Source organism: Hemibagrus wyckioides, linkage group LG18 (genome assembly GCF_019097595.1).
Source record: "Hemibagrus wyckioides isolate EC202008001 linkage group LG18, SWU_Hwy_1.0, whole genome shotgun sequence".
NCBI classification, from domain to species: domain Eukaryota; kingdom Metazoa; phylum Chordata; class Actinopteri; order Siluriformes; family Bagridae; genus Hemibagrus; species Hemibagrus wyckioides.
The window spans coordinates 18,132,501-18,159,875 of NC_080727.1; the positions used below are offsets into that span (position 1 = coordinate 18,132,501).

General features: G+C 40.8%; 1 protein-coding gene across 1 annotated transcript in view; it reads left to right on the forward strand.

Moving 5' to 3' along the window:
- pof1b (POF1B actin binding protein) overlaps positions 1-26,801 on the forward strand; it is a 27,219-nt gene extending 418 nt beyond the window's left edge. The window contains exons 1-13 of the mRNA XM_058415044.1: positions 1-83; positions 2,635-2,703; positions 15,495-15,670; positions 16,028-16,049; positions 16,177-16,254; positions 16,449-16,541; positions 18,482-18,595; positions 18,898-19,050; positions 19,333-19,452; positions 19,669-19,797; positions 21,465-21,535; positions 22,353-22,470; positions 25,255-26,801. The exon at positions 1-83 is cut by the window's left edge and continues 418 nt beyond it. Coding sequence (XP_058271027.1) covers positions 1-83; positions 2,635-2,703; positions 15,495-15,670; positions 16,028-16,049; positions 16,177-16,254; positions 16,449-16,541; positions 18,482-18,595; positions 18,898-19,050; positions 19,333-19,452; positions 19,669-19,797; positions 21,465-21,535; positions 22,353-22,470; positions 25,255-25,269 — 1,241 coding nt within the window. The 3' untranslated portion in view covers positions 25,270-26,801. The remainder of the gene's footprint in view (positions 84-2,634; positions 2,704-15,494; positions 15,671-16,027; positions 16,050-16,176; positions 16,255-16,448; positions 16,542-18,481; positions 18,596-18,897; positions 19,051-19,332; positions 19,453-19,668; positions 19,798-21,464; positions 21,536-22,352; positions 22,471-25,254) is intronic.
- The last annotated feature ends 574 nt before the right edge of the window (positions 26,802-27,375 follow it).

The following is a 27,375-nucleotide window of genomic DNA, read 5'->3' on the forward strand; positions in this document are numbered from 1 at the left end:
CGCCGGTTTACCTGCAGAACCTCCAGAGCATGCAGCGGGTCAGCGTCAGCAGCGTGGACGAGACCGACAGTGTCCAACACCTCGTGAGTTTCATCCACCCCCCCCCCCCCCCCGGCTAATTTAAAACGGTTCGATTGACCCTTAAAGCTGATAGATAGAGGCTGAAGTTGTCACTAATGATCACCTGTGATAATGGACGTTCGCTTCAGCTGGTCTGTCAGGTCAGGGATATGTCCCTCACATACACAAACTGGGAAATGATCAAGATTAAGATGAATTAATAGCTAGATAAATGTTCCTAATGACGTCATTCAGGTGTTTCTGTGGTCAACCATATATTAGTATTAGTAGTCTTAATATCTTAATATGGCTTCTTGCCACCCTGTGCCACCCTTGTTGCCACCTTGCAGGTGTTCGCCCACGTTCTGTGGTTTTTTTAAAAAGCGATACAGTCTGTTCATAGACTGTATCCGTTGGATTTATAAAGCTGTCCCCGGGTGTGGCTATGACTGTGGCCTACTTTGAAAACCGCCACCCTCGTAGGCACACCCAGGGAAATATATATATATATATATATGCCTAATAGATGTCTAGGGTTTTGCTAATAGACAGCTTCAGGTGCTCACTAAAAGAATAGAAAATATATCAGTAGGCTTAATGAAAAGTATAAATTTCTTTGGGTGTGTCAAGTAGGGTGGTGCAGGGTGGCAGGTGCCCCCGATGCCCCCCCCACGATTCTGCTGCTAAAGCCCTGGCTGTGGCTCTGTCCCACGATTTAATCCATGAACAATAGTGTTTGTGCATTTCGATTGTTCAGCTCCATGAAACACAGGGAAAGAATTTCGCCGTGACACGAACAGATGCACTGTAGAGTCGGGTGTTTGTTTGTCTTTTTTCCCCCTAGTTACTTCCTGTACTGTTTAGTTTCCTCACATGTGTGCTATTGACAGGAGAAAGTTTTTTTTTTCCATCTGAAATCATTAATCATTAATCGTTAATTTCATTAGTCTTTATTATGGTATTTGCGCTTGTTTTAACACACCTGAGCACTCTGTTAGAGTACAGGAGAGGACTTTACTCATCCCCAAGGGGACTTTTAGTGTCACAACAAACAGCCACAGCGAGCACAGGAGCAACATGGAGGATTAGGAATTAACACAAGACTTATTGTGAGCAATAAACATCACAAAGATGGACTTTTATTCACACTTTGTGAGTGCATGAGTGGTTATAGGAGCTTTGGAAAACTCAGAAAATAAAGAAATATACCACAAATAATCTAGATGAAGAACAAGTATATATAGACCTAGACGTAACCTTTCCAAGTTATTTACAGACTGAGATTAACTGGATGAAAAACTACTGCAGATTGGCATTTTTACAACCAAAAAGTTCTTTGGAAAACCTTTACAAACTAGTAGATTTACTCCCTCAAATCAGGAGGCGATATAAAAAGAGAAGTGCGGTTATTCGTTTATTGCGTATTCACGTTCAGCAGCGACATACGTAATCCATCGGAGATGGGGCCGTAGCTAATTTGAGGACAGATCTGCTATAAAAAAAACCCTTTTCTTCCAGCATCAAACATAACATTCTGACCCGTGCTCCAGGTCACGTACATCACCCACATTTTTTCTAACCACTGGGATCCAGTTTTCTTAATATAAATAATTATCTTAGGTTTGGAAATGTTTGTCTTGTGTCATATAGAGTTGTTGGAATACAGTAGAGCTGGAGTGATCTGTAGAGACAGCACAGACTCAGCTGGTGTGCAGGTTTCCTGAAGCCTCGAGCGAGATCATGAGCCAACACGCAAACCTACACTACATACAGTACCAACATCACCACTGAATTCTTTCTTTTAGTACTGAAGCCATTTCGGAGAAGAAGCATTGGTGTAAGCTAAACAGCTGAGGTGAAGCAGACATCTGGATGGATTTAAAGCTGCTTTGTTAAAAGCGCTATACAAATAAATTGAATTGAATTTAATGTTAGGGCCTTTCTGTGTGGAGTTTGCATGTTCTCCCCATGCCTGCGTGGGTTTACTCCGGGTACTCAGGTCTCCTCCCACAGTCCAAAAACATGTAGATTAGGTTGATTTGTTAATTCTAAATTGCCCATAGGAGTGAGTGTGAGTGTGTGTGGTTGTCTGTCTATATATGTGTGGCCCTGTGATGTACTGGTGACCTGTCCAGGGTGTACCCCTGCCTTTCGCCCAGTGTGTGCCGGGATAGGCTCCAGCAGATCCCCGTGACCCTAATTAGGAATTTAGCGGGTACAGAAAATGGATGGATGGATGAATTGAATGTGTAATGTAATACACCAAGAGTGAAAAAGACGCCATGGACATGATCTCGTCTGCAGAGATCATGTATGCAGAAGAGGGCAGACAGCTCTTTCCTCGGAGCGGGTTCCTTTCAACCTCGCCAAAATCAAATCAGGAAGAAAATAAAATGTTAGCTAGCGGTTGGCATGAAAGTAATAATGTAAATAATCAAATATATAAAACAGAAGTGAACACGCCGGTAAGCCGAGGAAATCATCAACCGGCTTAAATTTAGCACTTTAAGGTGTGTGCTTGTGAGTGTTGCATTTCGAGTTGTTAATACACCTGTGTGGTGTTCTCCTGTTTAGACCCTCAACGGTGGAGCTTCAGCATTCAGTCAGCCGTCGAGCCCCATCAAGAGCCCCGAGCCTCCAGAGGTAAGCTGTAAAGTGTTTTGTGTGTATCTTATAAAAAATATTTGTGCAGCTCTGAGTCGAGTTGTGTGTGTGTGTGTGTGTGTGTGTAGAGAGCGCTTGCAGCGTTTATGGGTTTGTGGGTTTGTGTAAGAGCGCTGTTGCTGGAGGCAGTGTGGAGGGTGTGTCACATGAAGGAATGGATTTGTTCGTTCCCACATGAGCGGCTGTGAGAACACCTTCCTTCAAACTTCTAAAACGTCAGCAATAAAACTGCTGCCAACTATACAGTACATACAAAAACTTCTCCATGTACACCATACAGAGGGGCACGCTTTAATCAGCTACATTCGATTTCTGAGCTGCAAAACTGTAAAAAAAACAAAACAAAACAAAGATGGCTGCCTCTGTGTTCATTGATGAGTGATGTATATCATGTCAGTTCTAGGTTCCACAAGCGAATATGTCAATATTTGGATATTCAACAGAAGTGCGGCTTTGGTAAGGTGTTAACGACGTCATTAAGGACTCTTTGGCCCTCGAGCAAAGCCCTTAACCCTTAACTCCTCAATTTTTATAAACCAGATAATTGTAAGTCATTTTGGATAAGGACGCCTGTCGAATGCCATAAATTTAAATGTAAAAATGTAAATGCTTTTGACGTCACTTGCTGAACTCGGGGTTGTTCAGACTGTCAGAGCAAAGGTTCGAGTTCCTTTTTGTTCATTTTTTCAGAGAGATTTAGTCAAATGTAGCATGAATTAATCATCAATGGTATCGACATTGTTTTCTAAAATAGATTTATAAAACATAATTTCATAGAAAAGGGTTCCAATGATGTGGAAAACAGGGTTTTTTTAGTATATAATCATTGAAAATCAATCAATCTTTAAATTCTCTCCTATATAAGCTGTTTACATAGAGGTTTACATAGAGTATAATCCATAAGACACCTGGTTTTACTCAAATAAACCAGTCCAGAAATGGACACACTCTTGATTCTCAATCCTGCGTGTTGTTACCTGGATGTTCAGAGATCTGGATGTGTATATATTTTGTGATAAGTCTCTTGTTGATCCTGAGCCCTGAACCCACCCACTGATATTCAGATGAAATCCTCCAGGTCTTGCACATTCTTTGCTTTTCCCGCACCTTCAGCATATCTGTTCCATATCCTGCAGGTGTATGATACTGAGATCCATCGTTTCTCACACAAACATCTGCTGATGGAATCGTACACAGCTATTACAAACGCTCGCTGATGCTCAAGAAGGCGACACGATGGGGGTGTGTAAACTTTTGAACCGGACGGTCGGGGTAAAATTAAAAAAAACTCTTTTGGGAAACTTGTAGATACCTTATGAAGGGTTGTGATCGTTCTGGGTCTCCTGGTGGTCCAGCGGCAGGATCCTGCGCTCTCACTGGTTCGATTCCCCGGGCAGGGTGCTAACCCAGCCACTGAAGAGTTAACTCTCAGTGCCGGTCCCAAGCCCGGATTAAATGGGAGGGTCACGTCAGGAAGGGGAGGGTCGCGTCAGGAAGGGTATCCGGTGTAAAACCTGTGCTAAATCGAAACATGCCGACCAAATTATCCACTGTGGCGACCCCAAAGAGGGAGCAGCCGAAAGAACATAAACAACAGTTGTGATCATTCTGTTCAAAAGTTTGCACACCCCCAAGGCTCTTAATGTATCCTCTTGCCTTTTTTAAACTTATATAACTGTATATATAAGTAAACATTTTGAATTGTTTTGAAATATCATGCTTTTACCCATTGTGTGTAATATTTGAAGGTTTTTATTATATTATGTTAATCTGGCTACAGAACCTTTCTGAATCTTTAAGCTAAAAAAAAAGGCATTCAAGTCTTTAAGCTTAATTGAATTATTTTATTAGCTTGAACTCTGTATACAGTCGTCTTTCTTGCTGTGATGGAGGCAGAAGGGCCGTGAGAGAGAGCGAGGACTGAGAGCAAGCCTTATAATGACTGTTTTCATTGAACAGATGTTTTGCAGATAGATTTACTGCACTGTCAACCCTTTTGTTGGCTCACGGGTCCAGTCCTTGTGTAGGCGAGCACCTGTGAACAAGCTACTGTGTCCTCACTGAGAGTGAGGGAGGGAGGGAGAGAGAGAGAGAGAGAGAGAGAGAGAGAGAGATAGGGAGATAGGGAGATAGGAATGCAGAAGTAGTGTTGTGTTTTTCCATGAAGTCCAAATTCTTGAGAAGATCATGAGCATAAACTCTGCATTTAAACACCGCACAACGACTTTTCACTGAAAAACCAACACGGGTTTTATTTTATGACATTTTCTTTTATGAGAGATTTATTTTATGAGAATTTTAAACATTAACTCCAACATTAACTAACCCTCTCTGGAAGCCCTCTCTTACTTTCTGTTTCTACTTGTCTATCTGTTTCTCTCTCATATTCAACTGAGTTAAATTAGGAGAAAGCAGAGAGAGAGAGAGAGAAAGAAAGAAAGAAAAAGAAAGAAAGAAAGAAAGAACTCTATTTTTAGGTCTCTTGTCTTTTTGTGTCTCTCTCTATCTGTTTATCTCTCTCTTGCTGTGTGTCTGTTTTTGTTTGTCTCTGTCTGTATCTCTCTTGGTCTTTCTCTCTCTCACTCTGTCTGTCTCACTGCTGTCCCTGTTTTTGTTTGTGTGTCTCAATTATCACTTTCTCTCTTTGTTTCTCACTTTTTTTGTCTCTGTCTCCGCCCCCTCTGTTTTGCTGGCCCATCTCTATACCCTCCACTTGCTCTGTTTTGCTGGCCCATCTCTATGCCCCTTCTCTATGCCCTACCCCTCTCTCTCTCTCTCTCTCTCTCTCTCTCTTTTTCTCTCTTTCTCTCTTCCTCCCTCTCTCTCTCTCACCAGGTCTCTCTCTGTCTCCCTGTCCCCCACCTCCATGAATGATGAGTGTTAATATGAATATTATTTTCATATACAAGTGATGCTATAAGCGGAGTATAAGCATGTTATTACACTTCATGAATAAGAATCAGTACTTAGCACACATCTAAAGCAAAATAATGATGTCATGTTGCAGAAGGGAAAATTCTCCCGTGTTTTGAAGAAGGCAAATTTTCTGGTGCAGCTCAACAGGAAGGTTTAGTGAGTATTCAGTTACACACCTGCAGCTGAAACAGCACACACGTGACCCAGCTGCTCGCCCCACAGCAGAGGAGTTCTGATCTCCAGGGGTAAACATCACCACCACCACCTTTAGATCTTCTTAATCCTAGCTTCTGTTCCAGATGGAGGTCAGGCTGGATTTTAAGATGGACTATTAGAGCTTTATTTTTCCAAGCCGCTTTCATTTATCCAGTAAAAAATTCACAACTTTTTTTTTTACTGCGTCATGTTACGAATATGATTTATTTATGAGCTTTTCCTGTCACGTGGATAGTTTGGAGATAAATCTGCTGCACATCATGACCTGGGAACAAGTTCTTTATTAAAGACGAGCGAGCAGAACCGTAGTCGTGATCGCATTCGAGCTTCTGGATACTCCTTCAGAGCTTCCTACAGATACGTTGTTTAGTAAAATGAAAAAACAAACAAATTTATGCTTTTGTTTTTTTCCTTCAAATTCGCCCTGAGCATGTCGTGTCAAGCTTCCCTGTGCTTCAGGACACACTCCTGGCAAGAGAAATGCAAAGAAAGTGGCAGCATGCTTCGATTCGGATCTCCTTTGCCAGCTGATGAGCTTATCAGTAAGGAGTAGGTGGTGTATTTTTTCTGCGAATTTTAGTTCTGTTTTGACAGGGACGAGAATCGCTCGATGTTAAACGATTAATGAAATGAGACAAGATGGAGTGATAATGTTGCATCAATACCGAGGAATGCAGATTAGCAGAGTTCCTCGGCGAAAACATCGCCTCGCGCTTCAACCCACTTATATTCCTCGTCTGTCCATAAATACCTGCTTGCATTCATGCACAAGTGTTCCTCAGTGTGTAGCTGGCATTGATGTACAGGATTGGATTATCTGCTCCAGACTCCAACACAGTACACACATGGATGCTTCTGAGGGCGCTAAACACAACAGACTAGACGTGACGTACTTCCTGTGATGTAGTTCCTGGTTTCGAATCATTTTCGCCATATTGTTAGACCTTTTTATAAAAAATAATATCGGAGTTGACCAAGCATCCAGTCTGTTCTTTCCAGCTATGGGATGAACCAGGGAGGCATCTTTTTATAGATCAGAACCGTAAATAAATCACAGTTATCTGCAAGTCGGCTTGAATCGTTATAATTTAAGCTACGGGTACATTCATGTGAAATCCAGTAGCATGACACTGTCACCTGAAGCAGTCGAAGAAGCCTGAATACATTCAGGGCGTAAATCATGTGCGTCATTAAGCGCCGCTTGGTTTCGTAGCATTCCACAATCGCACGCTTTTGGCCTGCAGCCAGCTTCTGAACACATCTCTGTTTCTGTTTATAACACTCCAACGTATACAGTAGCAAAGTCATGCAGTAGAACGCCCGTGACAAAGTCTACACTGTATGAAACGTCACTTTTGTTTTGTTTCTCCATTTTTGTAGTCTCACGGTTGATTTAGAGGAAATGGAAAAACCAAAGGAAATGAAGGTTTTGCTCTTATTACATCAAAATGACAACAAAATGCCAGCTGTTTTAGAAAGACTCTATGGCATAAGTATGTGCATGCCTGACCATCAGACTCCACACGAATATGTGGGTTTTCCCCAAACTATTACCACAAAGTCAGAAGCTCACAGTTGTATACTACGCCTTTGTTCGCTGTAGCTTTGCATTTTCCCTTCGCTGGAATTCCCAAACCATGTTCCAGCATGATGGTGAACCTGTGCACAAAGCAAACTCCATCATGAAGACATGGTGTGGAGGTGAAGGTTGGAGAAGAGTGTCCTGCACAGAGCCCTGACTCTGACTCAACCCCACTGAACACCTTTGGGATGAACTGGATTCTCCTCAACATCTCACTAATGCTCTTGAGGCTGAATGAACACACATCCCCACAGATACTGTACACTCCAGGATCTAGTTGAAAAGCCTTCCTAGAAGAAAAGAAAGAGTGATGGGTCATGGACATACTTTTGCACTAATAATCATTATAGAGTGGTTGTAAAGAAAACTTGCTTTATTGTGCAGGTGTGTTTTGGTGCCAGACAAATCCACCCTGCTAAGTGCTTGTAAATAACACAAAACTATGCAAACGGATTAATATTCAGTATGCAGCTATTTCTAAAAACAGCTCTTCACAAGAAACGGCGTTTGTTTAGTCGAAGGTGTGGCGTACCAGGCTTTGTCTGTTTTCTTAAGGTGACGACGGGCTTCATCAGTCACCAATGGGTCTGAGAGAGAGAGAGAGAGAGAGAGAGAGAGAGATGGTATACTCTAATGATATTCTATACTAACATTCAGCATTAATGTAATATACTCGGCTTGTTTTCTCTTATTGCATCATTTATGTTGAAATCTTTACAGCCAGCTGTTTTTTTTAAATTTTTTTGTTTAGATTTATTTATTTTTCCCGATACACTATATTGCCAAAAGTTTTGGGACACCCCTCCAAATCATTGAATTCAGGGGTTGGGCTCGGCCCCTTAGTTCCAGTGAAAGGAACTCTTAATGTTTCAGCTTCATACCAAGACATTCTGGACAATTTCATGCTCCCAACTTTGTGGTAACAGTTTGGGGATGACCCCTTCCTGTTCCAACATGACTGCACACCAGTGCACAAAGCAAGCTCCATAAAGACATGGATGAGTGAGTTTGGTGTTGAGGAACTTCACAGAGTCCTGACCTCAACCCTTTAGAACACCTTTGGGTTGAATTAGAGCGGAGACTGTGAGCCAGGCCTTCTCGTCCAACATCAGTGCCTGACCTCACAAATGCACTTCTAGAGGAATGGTCCAAATTTCCCATAAACACATTCCTAAACCTTCCCAGAAGAGTTGAAGCTGTTATAGCTGCAAAGGGCGGGACAACTCCATATTACATTCATGTGCATGTAAAAGCAGACGTCCCAAAACTTTTGGCAATATAGTGTACGAAATATCACAGAGTTGAGACTGTTTACAACTTTTCTTTTGCAGTGGTGTAAACATGACACATGACATTTTCACAATGCTTTCATTTTACACAGTTCAACGTGGGCATGGAAGTGAAAACACGTGTGACGTTATAAGGGAAATTATTACGAAGCCTGTAATTTGAATAATTGTTGAGTTATTCAGCTTAAACAAACAAACACACACACAAAAAACACAAGGTTGTGCCAGTTAAAGCCACAGCATTGTTTTTGCTTGTAATTTATGTACACGGTGACTTTCACACACTGAAGCTGAAGTTTTGAAAGAGATGGTCCATCTCTCTCTCTCTCTCTCTCTCTCTCTCTCTCTCTCTCTCTCTCTTTTAATGGCAAATGCTCATCCTGTTTTGTAAGAGGATTCTTTTGGTTTCTAACAGAATTCTCTGTGTTTGTGTGTCCTGTGGCATGGAGAATTCTGGCACTGCCTCGGTTTGAAAAACGAGCTCTCGTGCTTCTGTCCTTTTCTCTCCATTCGCTCCCGGCGACAGTACTGACTTTATTCTCAGTGTGTAACAGAGAAGCCTTGGCCTCACACATTGACCTATTTCTGCCTTTTTGAATGCCACACAATTTAACTCCACACTACAGCAGAAGCCGAGTGCGAGGTGAACTGCTTCAGTGCATACTTTTGCATGAGATGTAGCATGGGAACCTTGTGCGGGTTTTCTTCAGTAGCGTAAAAAACACGATGACTTAATCGCTTCGACAGTTTTAAACATATTAAAAACTTAAACTGAAATGTCACTCATAACACTAAAACCAAAAACTGACAGAAAATAAGTTTCTAACGTTTTTAAATCAACTACAGTGATTTGTCTGAAAATGTTAGCTACAGTGCTAACCTGTAATTAGCAAAGAAAAAGTGACACTATTGCCAAAATAGCACAGTGTTCCTCAGAGTGCTTTTCACACCTTCTAGGTGTGTTAAAGGAGACGCCTCGTTTTATACGAGTCTTTGTTTATCCAGTGTATTAAAACATTTTACTGAGGAAAAGCCAGATCGCTCATCCACACAGATAGCCACAGCGCTGTGCTGATCACCCTGTGTAGCATGAGAAGATGTATTTCTTGCTTTTTCTGCATTCATTTCATTTTTATTACTTCACATGCAAGCTAGCTCATTTGGATAGATGTATTTTATAAGCTGTAAATAAGAATCTTAAGGAGTAAAATGTCATTGTAAGAGTTAACTGTGCGTCCGAGTCCTCCTGGGAAGTCGGAATTACGACGTCAGGTGCGTTCAAGTCACTTTGGTCGTTTGGTCAGGTGTAGCGTCGCTTATTTAACTACAAAGCACTACAGCAAGCTTTTTTCAAGAACTTGTTTATAACTGAAGTTAGCTTATGAGACGAGTCACAACAAATTTAGCGTCAACTACAGACGCTGCATCATCCGTTGATTCTGCTATGACACTACTCCAAATGAGCTCAAAAGAAAAAAACTCGGAAATTATGAGTTTTCCCACTTGTAATTACGAGTTTTGGATGCTCAGGAGTTCACTAGCCAAAACAGATACTAACAAAGTGCAATTCTTAGAGTAATTTTAGTGAAAGTGTCACGGCTTGGAACTGGAAATTAGCCTGATATTAACTTTTGTGGGGCAGCACGGTGGTTTAGTGGTTAGCGCTGTTGCCTCACAGCTAGAAGGTCCTGGGTTTGAATCCCGGGTTCGAACAGTCAGAACAGTCGGCCTTTCTGGGTGGAGTTTGCATGTTCTCCCCATTCCTGCGAAGGTTTACTCCAGGTACTCCGGTTTCCTCCCACAGTCCAAAAACATGTATATTAGGTTGATTGGTAATTCTAAATTGCTCATAGGAATTAGTGTGTGTGGTTGTCTGTCTATATGTGCGATGGACTGGTGACCTGTCCAGGGTGTACCCCTGCTTTTCGCCCAATGTATGCTGGGATATGCTCCAGCAGACCCCCGTGACCCTAATTAGGAATAAAGCAGGCATAGAAGATGGATGGATTAACTTTTGCAAAAGACAGGACGTTTTAGTCTGAAAGTGCATGCACGCACATGCTTTTGTAATTTTTTTAAACTGTGTGACCTCGAAAATGATTTGAAGGCTGGAGGAGGAGCAAACAGTTCAAAGTACACGTTATGAATCAGTGTTATTTATCTTCTTTTACATCGAGGGTGGGGAAGTGCTGATGATATCTTTTTACTCTCTACAGTTTTATGACAACTCTCTCTCTCTCTCTCTCTCTCTCTCTCTGTGTCAACAAGAGTAGATAAAAAAAAAAAAACAAGCTTGTTATGATTACAATTATGAAGAGTCGGTGTTCTGATGTGTTGGAGCTTCGTCTTATGTTCGGACAAACCGGTTTAATGAGCACATGATCAGGAATAAATCCTCAGCACCTGCAGCCGAGGGTGTCTTCTGTCCCCTGTAGTATGCCGGGAATGTTCTTATAACACACCCATGCTGAAGATGTCTGTCTCTCCACCCAAAACATACAACACCACATTGTGATGGTGAGAAACTTAACACGGGCAGTCGCCGTCTGCTGTTTCCATTCCAACTCATGAAAAAAACAGAACTCTAGCAAGAGATGAAGCTGAAATCAGAGCGCTCCAGAAGAATGAAAGCTTCTGAACCTGCAGCTTTTCCTCTTCTCAGTGCTCATAAAACTGTCAGCAGTCTTGAAAACCAAGACCATCTGCTTTTCTTTGTTAGAGCTGAACTTTACACCTTTAAGCATTTTTGTGTTACTGAAGCATTTTTTCTGACACGTTTTTTTTCCCTTAATGATTGTGAGCCACCAAACCTGATATGAAGCTTCAGGCTGTTTTTTTTTTACCTCATTACCATGCTTTTATAATCACACATAGGTTTGGGTGGTATTAATTTCTTCCCCGCACACGATATTCTGTTTTTACACTATCACGATAGATTTAATCGTCTGGAAGTAAGGCCTTAAAAAATAACAAAAGGTCAGGAGCTGCTTGTAGGCAGTGGCAGTCATGAAAACTCAGCTCTATGAGTCAGTTCTGCATATGTCCACATGGCTGACACTTTCACTCTTGATCTGCTGCTCAAAGTGTTTGAGCATTGACAATTCTTATATTTGACGCTTCCAGGCCCAAAATTTTTTAATCCTTTTTATTTCTTTATGAGCCAAACAGTAGCATTCTTAATAAATACAGTAACTTATGCAAACTATATACTTGTCTCTAAAGCTATCCAAGCCATGCATCTATTAATAGATTTTTACTTTGTACTGAAATGTGTGAAAAATTGGGACAATTTTACATGACCTGACGCACAGCGAGGGAGACCTGCAGCCGATCTGCAGATCTGGGGAAGGGGGCGGGGCTTCCAGTTGGCGTCAGGTATTATCGGTGTGCAAAACATCTACACAGCTGTCAATCATCCCAGATTCTCACGCACATGTTTATCTGCCATTAAATTGGATAGAAAAAGACTTTTATTTTTTCTTAAAATAATTTTTAAAAATAAATAAATAAATATAGGAATTAATAAATATAGGGGAATAACAGCAGAAAAAACATCTAAGCATTTTATCAGTTTAAAAATGATTTCTTTTTGTCATTAAATAAAAATATTTCCATGAAAAAAATTCAGTTTGTAATTAAAATGAATTTGAAAAAGAAAGAATAAAACTGTATAATTCACAAAATTATATTGTCGTATTGATGAGATCAGCTTGCTTCCAAGCAAAGAACAAAAACAAGCACAGCACATTGTTTAATTTCTTGTAATTAATTCCCACCCCTACAGACCGCTAGACTGTTTAAATCATTATCCGTGTTGTGTCTCGCGCTCTGGGCACAAAATGGCTTTAGCCGAACAAAATGGTTATCTTAGCAGTGCTGCAGAACCGTGATGAACAAGCGAAAGTAATTGCACGATCGTGTGATGATGGAGAGGAGGTGTGGTCTTTCAACATGTCAGCGCTAGTCAGAGTACACGCCGCCTCAGGTTCAGCTGCTCTCCGTGCAGTGTCGTTTGACCGAGCGCGTATCACTCTCACTGCTCCCAGGAATCCCGTTGGACCGCTTCGCCACGCCTCTGTTGTAGGTGCCAATAGAAACTGCAGTGTTTAGTTTTCTGGGCAGCACCAATTTCTAATGATGATAAATGACAGAAAAAAAATGCGACGGTTAGAGCAGGCTGGCATTTCCAGTGTGCCGAGTAATTGCAAGAGATTAAAAATTGCACAATTATACACTCTCACCTTTTGGGAAATGCCATGGAATAACTGCAGTCCACAATCCAGAAGATATGACTATGCCATTGACTCTTTCTAGGCATGTGGGCGGGGCATTCTCTTTCTTTCTCTCTCTCTCTCTCTCTCTCTCTCTCTCTTCATGTTAGTCAATATCAAAGGCTAACACTAGCCAATCCTAAGCTTCTGTGAGCAGAGTTGTGTGTGCAGCAGACAGTGTTTTTTTCTCAGTGTTTGTCATGTTGCCTTGTCACGCACACCCAACATGAGCATGAGTAAAAAAATCATGGCTCTGTGTGTCTGGGATGAAGCATGTGTATTTGCCCCACCCCTGTGCCGTAGCTGTCGTGGAGAGGTGGCTAGTGGGCGGGAATGGGCAAGTCCAAATTAGAGAGAAAATGCAGGGAATAATGAAGTAATTGTCTTGAGATCGTTTCGGTAGATTTGGATTTGAACCCATTTTCACAATCTCAGGGTGTTTCTGATGAACTGATGTTCCAAATATGGACAGTTTATGATACTGGATAATCCTCATACTGTGGCAGCACACTTTTCTGAGATAGTGTAATACTTTTTAATGTTTTGTTTTTGTTTTAAATAATCAGCAGCTCCTTTTTTAAACTGCTTGAATTTTTAAAATGCTTTGCAATAATAATAATAATAATAATAATAATAATATTTAGTTTTTTAGTAGTAGTAGTAATAATAAAAATTCATTTTATTTTTTTATACACAGCCATACACAGTACAACATGCAGTAAAATGCTTTCTTGACTGTATCAAAAATAAAAAATAGAAATAAATATATTAAGAATAGAATTACTATAAAAAATAGAATTTAATTATTCTTGTAGGCAATAGAAAAAAATATGTAAGTATAATGTATGAATACAATATAATATCTAAATGCTAGTAGTATAATATGAATATTAGTAATTATTTGTTTATTAATTGCAGATTTGTATTTTTTAATTTCTGCCTTTTTAGTTGTAATTTCTTTTAATAGTCAGTTTCAGAAAAGTACAAAAATAAGGTTTGTTTGTTAATTCTCTGCTACTGATTTACATGCAGCTTGTTAGGAAATCGAAATATCAGGATACACCTCACGAAGTATAATGTGATATACTGTAGGTAGCTGGGATACGTTGTATGAATACGATTTGATGTCTTGGTCATGTTGTTCATCCCTCGCTTTAGATTATCCTGAATATTTTCTGTGGACTTGATGTCCAGCGCAGGTCAGGTCATGCAGGTTGGAAAAGTCTCACACACACACACATTCGTCCAAGTGGAACGTGGAAATGTGAGTGTCTCTGCTGTGTTCTGCTCTGACAAAAGACATGATCTGGTCTGATCTCAACAACCGAGCATCTGGGTTTTATTTATTCAGGTGCACAACCTACTGAGATTGTACAAAAACAGCCAGCTATGTCTCTATCACTTCCAGACCTGCCAGCATTTAAGCGTTTTGATTTTCTGTATCTTGTTTGACAAGAACGAGCCGTTCGAGTCTGGACGTGAATCTGGATGTGGTTTGAACTCTAATGTTAACGGACACTACCTAGAATTCCCTCCATCTTACATGCCCTCAATTGGACTCACATGAATATATATATATAGAGAGAAAGAGAGAGAGTTAATATTAATATTAGTTAACAACAGTTTATTATGGGATGCTTCTAAAAAAAAAGAAGAAGAAGAAAAAAGAAAAGCCAAAAATGTACTCTTTAAAGGCAGCACGGTGGCTTAGTGGTTAGCATTGTTGCCTCACAGCAAGAAGGTCGAATCCCGGATTCAAAGGGTTTGAATCCCGGGTTCGAACAGACAGGGGCCTTTCTGTGTGGAGTTTGCATGTTCTCCCCGTGCCTGCGTGGGTTTACTCCGGGTACTCCGGTTTCCTCCCACAGTCCAAAAACATGTACATTAGGTTGGTTGGTAATTCTAAATTGCCCATAGGAGTGAGTGTGTGTGGTTGACTGTCTATGTGTGGCCCTGTGATGGACCTGTCCAGAGTATACCCTTGCCTTTTGCCCAGTGTGTGCTGTGTGCACCCTAATTAGGAATAAAGCGGGTATAGAAGATGGATGGATGGATGGATGGATGTACTCTTTAAATAAATTAAATAGCCAGACAGCTAAGTGTATTCTAACCCTAGTTAGAATAGTAGATAGAGGTTATGCTCATTTTTTATGTATTTATTTATTTAATTTTATTTAAATTATTCATTATTATTTTATAATGGAAAATCATGAGCAAGGAAAAAAAATATATGTATCACACAATCCTTCACTGATCTTGGAATTCAATTGCACTTGCTCTTAATCTGTGGGTTTTTTTTTTTTTTTTTTTAGTTTGAGGGACTGCAGATGTAGATTATGTTCAGTGACACAGTACAGTACAGTTTATTCGTAAATGGCTCGGTGCTGATATCCTGTAAAGGAAGTCCATGTTAGTATTTGCGTAATAATCGCGAGAGTGTGTAATGTGTATTTCCACGGCTCACACCTCCTGTACGTTTCTGTGTCTTGTCTAAAGCCGGAGAGCTGCAGCGTGCAGGAGGTCATCAACATCGACGTGAAGACGGATTTCGTGGAGGATCCGGTGGCCAAACTTGACACGCGCTTTTTTGGCGAGCTCCTTGCGGAGGTCTACCGGAAAAACTGCGACATTCATACGTGTGTCTCGGAACATGTGTCCAAGATCCGTGGACGGTACGGGCAAACGTTTCTCACGTTGTTATTATAGGGGGAAAAAGCCTGGAGATTATAAATATATATAATGCATCCTTTCCACTGCTTTCTCTTGCTCTTTTTTTGTTAACAGGATCTAATCTCTTTCAATATGACTGTTATCTCTGCAAGCTAACACACCTTATCAGAAAAGGGAAAAGTGTCATGTGTTAATCTTTAATGCTTTCCTAGGAAACCTAGGCGTTTGCAAAACACCCCCCCCACTTCCTTTTCCCGCCTGCTATGAGTAACGAGATGACAGACAATCTGGACATAATGTTTGGTCTGGGTTTTCAAACTGCTTATGAAGCTCATGTTCTGTCATGTTCTCTCTTGCAGGAAACACTTACTGGATTATAAGGTAGGGAGTGTCAGCGCCACTGTATTTACATGAACACATCAAGACTGAAATACTCAGTAGACAAAAAAATGTGTAGAATTTAAATGCTGTGAAATAAACTTTGTGTGTGTGTCTGTTAATGTGCTAGGAGAAAGAAGACATCGAGCACCTTATTCCTAAAGAAGTGTCTGAACTCACAAAGCAGCAGATCCGCTACCTCCTGCAGGTGTGGCCGTGTGTGTGTGTGGCCGTGTTTGTGTGTGTTTGAAATAATCAACACTCCTTGACAGCCCCACCCTTTTCCCAGCAGCCCCACCCTTACATTCCTGTCTAATAACAATACCAGCATGTTTAGTCTTTGTTGAGGTTTTTACTACGTGATGTAAGTCATCGACTCACCAAGTTTCTCACTCTTTCCAGACGCGCATGACGGCAGACATGACCATGCGTATGCTTCTGAGCACCTTCAGCAGCCTGAGAGAAGATCTGGTGCACCTGCAGGAGGATCTGAGGGTGAGAGCGCCCTCTTCAGATTACAGTCGTTTTCTTTATCCTGTACGCCTGCTCATTCGTGGTGTTTTCCAGGCAGCTAATCATGCACCAGCTGCACAAATCATGCAGATATCTGGTCACACAAATAACCACTCTTTACAGAAACACGTCTCAAAAGCATATCGGGTCCAGCTTTTGTCAACCAAGAACAGGAATCGGACTCTACAGCAGGCACAGGCTCATCTCATGAAGATGTTCAACAAAAATGATTAAGACTGCCCCAACAACTGCCCTTAGAGTAGCATTGTAGAAACAGATCATACCATACCAACATCTGACCCTACAGTAGGCACAGATGGACCAACTAATCTCTAGATATTCAACCTAAATGATTAATTAAGTTTGGCAACTGCCCTAACAAGTGCCCTTAGACGTCCATTATGAACTGAAATTTAAATAAACGCACTTCCTGTTTTTCCCCCCAGCTTGAGCGTTTCTTTTTGTCCATGTTCATCACATTTATTCTGCAGTTGTAGTAGATAGAGATTAGGTTGAAAACCAGTAGAATATTCCTTTAACTGTGTTCATGAGTGTTTGAAATCTTGGCCCAAAGTGACCAACCTAGCAGTTTGTTGAACATAGCTCCAAATGCCAGTGTTATTGTTTCATAAAAAGTCTGCTTTGATATCAGTGACCGTTACTCGTGTTACAGTAGACATGGCAGGTTTAACCTCTCTGTGAAGAGACCAGAGTGACTCATGTCAGAGGAACCTCCCTGGACGATTTCATTCCCTAAACTCTGTGATCTCCTTGAAACTGCTTACATGTGTCAGGTACATACAAGAGAAAGATTTATAGTCATCATTCATTTGTGGGCTGAAAAGGTCTAATGTCTAACAGATCAAAGACTAATGTCATGGATCAAATGACTGAAGAAAAACATCAGGTTATAAGGTTCTAAATGTGGGTGTGCGCTTGAAATGAATTAATTGCCATTGGGACTATTAGGGAACGCCCAGGTACTGTTGTTCTTGTTGTGTTGCAGCAAGCAAGGATCAACTAAAAGTCGGTTAGAATACATATAAGTCTTACGCGGTATTGGATATAGACTTCACATCCATAGTTAAAGCATCTCAAACATGGTGGAACCCTGAGACAGATGGGGTTCTGCTACAGCTGCTGAAGAGATGTGGTTTTCTGCCATTGTGGCTCATGCGCCTCTCAGTATAACCCTGTATTGTGCATTCTGAGATACCTTTCTGCACCCCACAGCTGTAAAGAGTAGTTATTTAAGTGGAGCAAGTCTGAACCTTCTCCTCTGATCTCACTTCTTCAAATAGACACTGACCAGACATTATGACCACCTGCCTGGTTCTCCTTTTGCTGCCAAAACAGCCCTGACCCGTCATGCACTGTGTATTCTGACACCTTTCTATCAGAACCAGCATTAACTTCTTCAGCAATTTGAGCAACAGTAGCTCATCTGTTGGATCGGATCACACGGACTAGCCTTTGCTCCCCACGTGCATCAATGAGCCTTGAGGTTCATCACTGTTCCTTCCTTGGACCACTTTTGATAGATACTGACCTCTGCAGACCGGGAACACCCCACAAGAGCTGCAGTTTTGGAGATGCTCTGATCCAGTTGTCTAGGCATAACAATTCGGCCCTTTGTCAAACTCGCTCAAATCCTTACGCTTGCCCATTTTTCCTGCTTCTAACACATCAACTTTGAGAACAAAATGTTCACTTGCTGCCTAATATATCCCACCCACTGATGAGGAGATCATCAGTCTTATTCACTTCACCTCTCAGTGCTCATAATGTTATGCCTGATCGGTGTATATTAACCACATGACTGGAGCTTCAGATAAGTGCATGGCATGAACGAGCAGGTGTCCAGGTGTTCCTATTAAAGTGTCTGCAGAGTGGGCAGTATTAATCGTGTCTTGTGTGTGCAGCGCCTGGAGAGTGAGAAAGAGCAGCTGGAGCGAGACCTGAGCTTTAAGGCCGAGCAGGGGTTACAGTACGACCGACTGTTGGAAAGCGTGCGTGAGAACAACCGACAGCTGCAGGTACGGAGCATCAGCAGCACACGTGCACATTGTTTGAGAACTTCATCATACTCAAGTACCACCTTAGAGCATTTTACAGCACTGTGCTGGTGAACTAATGTGCTCTTTCTCCATTTCATGAATAGAAAAATATTAATTTTTACAAATATAGATTTTAGTTGAACCTATTTTTCCTAGAGCTGTACACATTGTGTTTTCAGGATTACATTTTACTCAGAGACTTTCTCCATATCCTCATGAATACAGGACTTTGTTTAGATATTAATTATGATTAAAGATTAACCCTATCTTTTTGTGCACAGATTTCTCTAAAAGAGAGTGCTGCTGCCCAGCGCAACATGGAGACTCAGCTCATGAGCACCCGCACCACAGACTCCAGCAAGGATTTCCGCATCAAAGATCTGGAAGGCAGCAAACGGGCGCTGGAGCAGGAGAACGAGCTGCTGCGCAAGAAGGTGGGAGAAAATGCTGCTTTGCTGAGACGACATTAAACACAGAGCTCGGAATATTTCTAATTTATTATATCTAATCGTGCTAAAACCTTCTAATGATTTGTTTCTTTTGTATCAGCAACAGAAGGTCTGTTTAAGCTAACTAAAAGAAAAAGGAACATTTGCAGAATTATTACTTATTACATATCGTCTGGTGAAGGTGTCACGTTCATACTGGAGGCTGCCCAAATCCAACATCTTGCATAACTATGTCACTGATGTACCGTGTGTGTGTGTGTGTTTCAGCTTGAAGGCCAAAGCAGTAGCGCCACTCTGCAGACTAAGACCCAGGAGCTGTCCAGACATTATGAGCAGTTGCTGAAAGAGCTACGAGAGGAGAAGGAAAGAGAGTTAAAGAGTATGCGGGTGAGAGAGGCATAAAATAAATGTACTGGTTCTCTAATTTCACACTTCACACTCGACAGACTCTCATATCTCATATACACACAAATGCGTATAATGTTCATGATTGGAAACAGGTCCAGAATTACAGCTAAGCCACAGCGGATTAGCTTGTTGAACACAGTCTTTACTTTGCTCTCTGTGTGTGTGTGTGTGTGTGTGTGTGTGTGTGTGAGACAGTCTCAGCTGGTGAAGATCCAGACAGAATACACTACAGAGCACTCCAGTGATAGGAGCCTAGAGCTGAGGATCACAGAGCTACTGACCTCACTGGAGCAGCGCGAATCCACCATCAAACGCCAGGAGGAGGTACGAACACACACACACACACACACACCTACACTATATTGCCAAAAGTATTCGTTCACCCATCCAAATAATCAGAATCAGGTGTTCCAATCACTTCCATGGCCACAGGTGTATAAAATCAAGCACCTAGGCATGCAGACTGTTTTTACAAACATTTGTGAAAGAATGGGTCGCTCTCAGGAGCTCAGTGAATTCCAGCGTGGAACTGTGATAGGATGCCACCTGTGCAACAAATCCAGTCGTGAAATTTCCTCGCTCCTAAATATTCCACAGTCAACTGTCAGCTGTATTATAAGAACGTGGAAGTGTTTGGGAACGACAGCAACTCAGCCACGAAGTGGTAGGCCACGTAAACTGACGGAGCGGGGTCAGCGGATGCTGAGGCGCATAGTGCGAAGAGGTCGCCAACTTTCTGCAGAGTCAATCGCTACAGACCTCCAAACTTCATGTGGCCTTCAGATTAGCTCAAGAACAGTGCGCAGAGAGCTTCATGGAATGGGTTTCCATGGCCGAGCAGCTGCATCCAAGCCATACATCACCAAATGCAATGCAAAGCGTCGGATGCCGTGGTGTAAAGCACGCCGCCACTGGACTCTAGAGCAGTGGAGACGCGTTCTCTGGAGTGACGAATCGCGCTTCTCCATCTGGCAATCTGATGGACGAGTCTGGGTTTGAAAGGTTGCCAGGAGAACGGTACTTGTCTGACTGCATTGTGCCAAGTGTAAAGTTTGGTGGAGGGGGGATTATGGTGTGGGGTTGTTTTTCAGGAGCTGGGCTTGGCCCCTTAGTTCCAGTGAAAGGAACTCTGAATGCTTCAGCATACCAAGACATTTTGGACAATTCCATGCTCCCAACTTTGTGGGAACAGTTTGGAGCTGGCCCCTTCCTCTTCCAACATGACTGTGCACCAGTGCACAAAGCAAGGTCCATAAAGACATGGATGACAGAGTCTGGTGTGGATGAACTTGACTGGCCTGCACAGAGTCCTGACCTCAACCCGATAGAACACCTTTGGGATGAATTAGAGCGGAGACTGAGAGCCAGGCCTTCTCGTCCAACATCAGTGTGTGACCTCACAAATGCGCTTCTGGAAGAATGGTCAAAAATTCCCATAAACACACTCCTAAACCTTGTGGACAGCCTTCCCAGAAGAGTTGAAGCTGTTATAGCTGCAAAGGGTGGACCGACGTCATATTGAACCCTATGGATTAGGAATGGGATGTCACTTAAGTTCATATGTGAGTCAAGGCAGGTGAGCGAATACTTTTGGCAATATAGTGTATATGCTCAGACACCGAAACATATAGATGTGGACACCAGCACTAGTTTCTTTATTCTCTAGTGGTATATCAATGGGATGCAAGTTATGCTGCATGTAAATGTTTCATGATGTTTAGTCTATTTTAAGGATTTCTGTGTTTTCTCAACAAAACCCAGCAGTGCTTTATTGTCCTTCTTGTTGATGGAGGAGTTTCTTTGTTATGCTCATAAACAAGTAGCTTTAGTGCCATTATCTCTGAATTAGCATCTTTTTTTTTCCTCCCCAGCAGAGCATACGTTATACTTCCCATCATTCATGTCAGAATTTGATTGACGGGCTCTTAGCTTCCCAAAGTACTTCTCCTTCTTAACACTCTTGACTTCTTGACCTGTGCTGTTTGCTTTAGGAGATCAGACGGCTGAAGCTGGAGAAGAATAGCAACTCGGGCAGCCTGACTCAGACCGTCGTTACTAAAAGGTGAGAGCGCGGATTGAAGGAGTGTGATGTTAAGATGCTTTGAAAACCTGTTGTGTAGGCAAATGGATTCATTAATTTTGTGCTTTCATTTTTTCTTTCATGGGATCTAGCAGAAGGTAGCACTTCATTTCACTTCGTTTCACTTCACTTCTTTCACTTCACATTTACTCCTCGCACCAGCACCGGCATGTTTTTGTTTAACTTTTTTTTTTTTACTGCTCCTTGCCAACATTGTTGTTTGTGGGTTTTTTTTTTTTGCTTTGATTTTTATCTTTTTTAAAATACTTTTTTTTGCTTCACCACCATGTTTTTAGTATTTTTTCCTTTCATATTTATTTCCTTATTTATTTATTTCCTTATTTATTTTTTTATTTATTTATTCACTTACTTATTTACTTATTACTTTTATTACTTATTACTATTACTTACTTGTTACATTTAATTCCGAAAGTTGTAATCATAGACTGGAGCAGAGACTCAGAGATCAGGCAGGCAGAAATACACAAGGGATCATTTATAATTGTTAATAAGTGGTGGATAAATAAATAAAGATAAACATATATATATATATGTGTGTGTGTGTGTGTATGTGTATGTATATATATATATATATATATATATATATATATATATATATATATATATATATATATATATATATATATATATATATATATACACACATATGAAATATATTTCATTTTATATTACATTATTCAAAAAAATTACCCCACAAATACTTATATTTGTTTCAATGAAAAGAAAATGCTTAACTATTTCTGAGTATCTGAACTGAAGCTTTGCTTCACTGGTGCAGGTACGACACCCAGTACCCAATCCTGGGCCTGCTCAGCGATGACTATCATTACACACCATCACCTGTCCGGGAGTCCAAGACCATCGTCATCAAGAGGACGGGAGAGATTACCAAAAAGGTACCATAAGGCTTCGGAGCAAGAGTGAGGATTTCTCCTTACACCTCAGTCCTGTCACAACCAGTTCACAACATATAACTGTTGGTTGCCGGATATCATCCGGTTCTCTCACCTTAGTGAAAAATAAAGACGTGTCATGTGGCGCACCCATATACTGTATTAATGACAATTATAATACTTTAAACTTATTTACTGTTACAGAATCACATTGTACACACATTGTACATTTTTATATTTTTAAATTTAAGTAGAGTTTCCAATGTTTCATATACAAGGTCATGATTTTACCATCCACCTTTTCATCAAAAATCACACAGGAGAAGGAAAAGAAATTAGTTACACCTCAGTCCTCACAGTCAGTACCTTTAAAGGAGAAGTTCACTTTCAGAACAAAAACCTACAAATAATTGACATACCCCCTTGTCATCCAAGATGTTCATGTCTTTCTTTCTTCAGTCGTAAAGATGTAATGTTTTTTTGAGGAAAACATTTCAGGATTTTTCTCCATATAGTGGACTTCAATGGTGCCCGTGAGTTTGAACTTCCAAAATGCAGTTTCAATGCAGCTTCAAAGAGCTCTAAACGATCCCAGCCCAGGAAGAAGGCTCTTATCTAGCCAAACCATCGGTCAGTTGTATACTTTTAAACCACAAAAGCTCATCTAGCACTAACTCTGGGATGCGTGTCCGTGACGCTACCTACTACGTAATGACGTCTGAAGGTCACGCGTGGCGTAGGCGGAAGGAGGACCGCTCCGAAGTTGTTGCGTGTGGAATGACACACAGTTATATGTACCTTTTTGTTAATAAATAGTGTGTGACTTTGCACGCTCGCTTTGTAAACACATGCATGACCTTTCGACGCGATTATGTAGTACGTAGCATCACGGAGCTAGTGCTAGACAAGCTTTTGTGGTTAAAAAGTATTTTTCTAAGAAAATGTCCACTCGTTTCGCTAGATAAGAGCCTTCTTCCTCAGCTAGGATTGTTTAGAGCCATTTGAAGCTGCATTGAAACTGCATTTTGGAAGCTCAAACTCAGGGCACCATTGAAGTCCGCTATATGGAGAAAAATCCTGAAATGTTTTCCTCAAAAAACATCATTTCTTTACGACTGAACAAAGAAAGACATGACAAGGGGGTGAGGAAATTATTTGTAGGTTTTTGTTGTGGATGTGAACTTCTCCTTTAAGATGAACTAGCTATAAAGAAGCTCTCATTAACTGTAACATTGCAAAGTCTAATGCAAACAAATGTGTCTCACTTCTGCTCCAGCTTCACCGATGGAATGATTCAGCTTGTGTCTTGAAGCTGAACATTTCATTTTTTAACATGCAGCAGATCAGAACCGGTTATTGATTTCGATTTGTCACATTACAGTTGAAAATAAAAGTAAAAGGTGAACAAATGATCGCTCCAACAAAAACAACAAGACGTTCATGACTTACAGATTTGGTCATTGATGAGAAAGCATGTATAATAAACATGATAGATATCTCTGTAAGTGCAGTATGTTTTTGTGTGTATCGCACAGCAGATAAACAAACACATTGTCTAGTAAACCTTTCTTAAATAAATGAGGCTTGAAGTTCTAATATAATTGAGACACATGCTGTTAGCAAGATTGTTTAGCATTAATTTGGATTAGTGTCGGCGTATCAATCACGACATAATTTCCTGTTGTGTATGAATTGTAAACAGTCACACTTCTTCTCCTAACCAGAAGTTTCCCGCTGCTTGATAAGATCACAATACCCATGAAAAAAGACCGTTTTGCATACGAGTGTGTCCTGGAAACATCTCCATTCAAATGTTAGTGCTAATATAGTTAGTCGCGGTTACGGTAACTACTATAAGATGCCGACTCTGAGCTACAACGTTCAGCCAAACCATATTTTAGTATCATAAGCATCATATAAAGCTAAATGCTGCTATGTATTGAATCATCCACTGAAGTCATTGCAATGAGATGTCAGTTATAAGATGTTTGTTAGATACACTATGTTGCCAAAAGTTTTGGGGCGTCTGCCTTCACATGCACATGAATGTAATATGGAGTTGCAGCTCTAACAGCTTCATCTCTTCTGGGAAGGCTTTCCACAAGGTTTAGGAGTGTGTTTATGGGAATATCTAAACCATTCCTCTAGAAGCGCATTTGTGAGGTCAGGCACTGATGTTGGGCGAGAAGACCTGGCTCACAGTCTCCGCTCTAATTCATCCCAAAGGTGTTCTATGGGGTTGAGGTCAGGACTCTGTGAAGTTCCTCCACACCAAACTCACTCATCCATGTCTTTATGGACCTTGCTTTGTGCACTGGTGTGCAGTCATGTTGGAACAGGAAGGGGTCATCCCCAAACTGTTCCCACAAAGTTGGGAGCATGAAATTTTCCAGAATGTCTTGGTATGAAGCTGAAGCATTAAGAGTCCCTTTCACTGGAACTAAGGGGCCGAGCCCAACCCCTGAAAAACAACACCTGAATTCAATGATTTGGAGGGGTGTCCCAAAACTTTTGGCAATATAGTGTATGTACAGACTCCCTCACACACTGCTGAACTCTTTCCCGTCAGCACTTATGTTCTGAATCATTTTGTTTAACGCAAATTCCTTTAGCGCGCTTCAGCTGTTTTGATATTCAAATGAAGGCTCTGTTGTCCAGTGCAGTGAACATTTGAAGGCCATTTCTGATGGATTTAAATTCTTTAAAAATGTAAAAAAAATAACCCTGTCTATAAGAAGAGTAATAATCACTAAGGTTTTTTTGGTTTTGTTTTTTTCCCCCTGGCAGGGATACAGTACCTAAAGAGCCCCTGACGACGCCGTTCCGCTTCTCTCCAACAAAACCGAGCACCAGATGAGAATCCAGAATTTTGCGCCAGTACCTGCTAGATCACCTCTCTCCATCTTTTCTCACCCCTCTGTTCCTCCCTCTCTCTCTACCCCGGGTTCCTGTTTCCCTGCACGTGTTTTATCTCCGCTTCACAGCTCTAGAATGCCGGTGGTTTCGGCGCTCAGCGTAAAGGGGACCCGGGCTTCACGTCGTGCGTTGATACCGAGCAGCTTGGTTTCCGAGCCACCACGACTCTACCGGCCTCTGTCCAGTAACTCCTGTAATCATGTAGTCGCTGATGTATGACGTTAAGGATGTAGTTTCCTCTCATGACTTACAGCAAATTTCTGTTTGTGATGTATGTTGTATTGTATTTTATACTTTCTCTCTCTGAGAACTTCGTACAACGGGGTGCAGTGTACATACAGCATGTGAGCGCAGACCGGTGATGGGATTTGTTTGCTATGTAACAGCAGTGGAGGTGTACTGTTTTATTTTTTCTTTTGTTTTTTTGGTTGCATGTGGCAGAGTTAATCATTAAGTATTAGAAATAAAAGAGACTGGAATATTTGGGTTAAGTAGACCATTGGTGTATTGAACAATAACAAAGCATGAAAGGGTTGTAGGTTTATTTTTATTTTTTTTTACTGAACCCTAACATCTCCCAAATACTTTTACCATAAACCTAATGTGGCAGCTATATCCGAATTTTTCATTTTTTTAAAAAAAAAAATAATCCTCTGATTGTAGTCCTGTCCAGGGAAGAACAGGTTTATACGGTGTGATGTGGTTTGAAAGGCTGTAATTTTGAAGTAGCAAACTGTATCTAATAACTCAACTCTAACTCACTGGCCACTTTAATAGGAACAAGCTTAATTCAGCTTTTCAGTTATTCAGTCAGCCAATTGTGTAGCAGCAGAACTAATGAAGAAACTCTTCGAAACAAGAGCTTTGGTTAAAACACCAAGACGAGGAGCTTTGAGCGACTTCAGGAATTTCAAGCTACAACCAGAACGCTTGCTTTCTCCAAAACTGGAGATCCAGATCCTGTCCAGACATTTTTTTTCTTGTTTTGTTCCTGTTAAAAGTTGCCAGTCAGTGCAGTTAGTGCACTAGATCTAGTGCAGTTAAATGGCAGCCACTGACCCAAATTAGTGACTAATCTTCAACTTCTTTAGGTTTACTGTCAGCGGTGTGTGAAGATGGTTTTTCTAAGATCTCTTCAAACTTAATTACTACAGGGGTGTGATTTCATAAACTACTACATTAATGCTGCATTACAGACTAAATCTGCTGTATACCGTGTTTCTAAATTTTGTACAGTGTATCATCAGCTTTTTTCCTTGTAATTTCAGCCATTTTCTTTTTTAATATTCTGAACTTCATGGTCCGAATTCATGTGAATTCACATGACCGGTTTCATTCTGCTTGGGGATTGTTGCACTCTGCCCTCTGCTGCCTGCAAGGTGAACTGCAATAGAAATAAACAACATCGATAAGCCTTCCCTCTGCCTTTGGACTCACTTTTATTCATCTTCTAGTCTGCATACATTACGAGTTGCCTTTTTTGGGGAAAGGGGGCGGGGCTGAGTAGAACATAGGGGGCGGGATTATTTTACAGGTAATAAATAAATAAAAAAATAAAAAAAAATAAATAAATAAATAAAACAAACAGATTTTTAAAAATGAATTGAATAGCATTATTACAAACCACATTTTTTTGGCATAAATATATTCATTATAATAAATATAACAGTAATGATACATTTTATTGAAACTTTAATTATAATATAATATACATTATTTACCTGTTATTGCTGGTCAGTAAACACTAAACACTGACAGACTGCTTCTGACAGAAGAAAAAAAAGATTTCACAATCCACATATATGAACGTTTGAGATTCCTTTTCACACCAAGAATCATCGAAAGTCATTTTATTTACGGAAAAGGGTTTCATTTTTGTTTTAGTTTCTAAAATTAACAGTAGTTGGGCTTGTATAAATCAAGTGCAAGTACAAGTGCAGTTTTTTTTAATCGTTGTTTCATGAAATTTTGGGTTCTTTAGGTTTTAAGTAT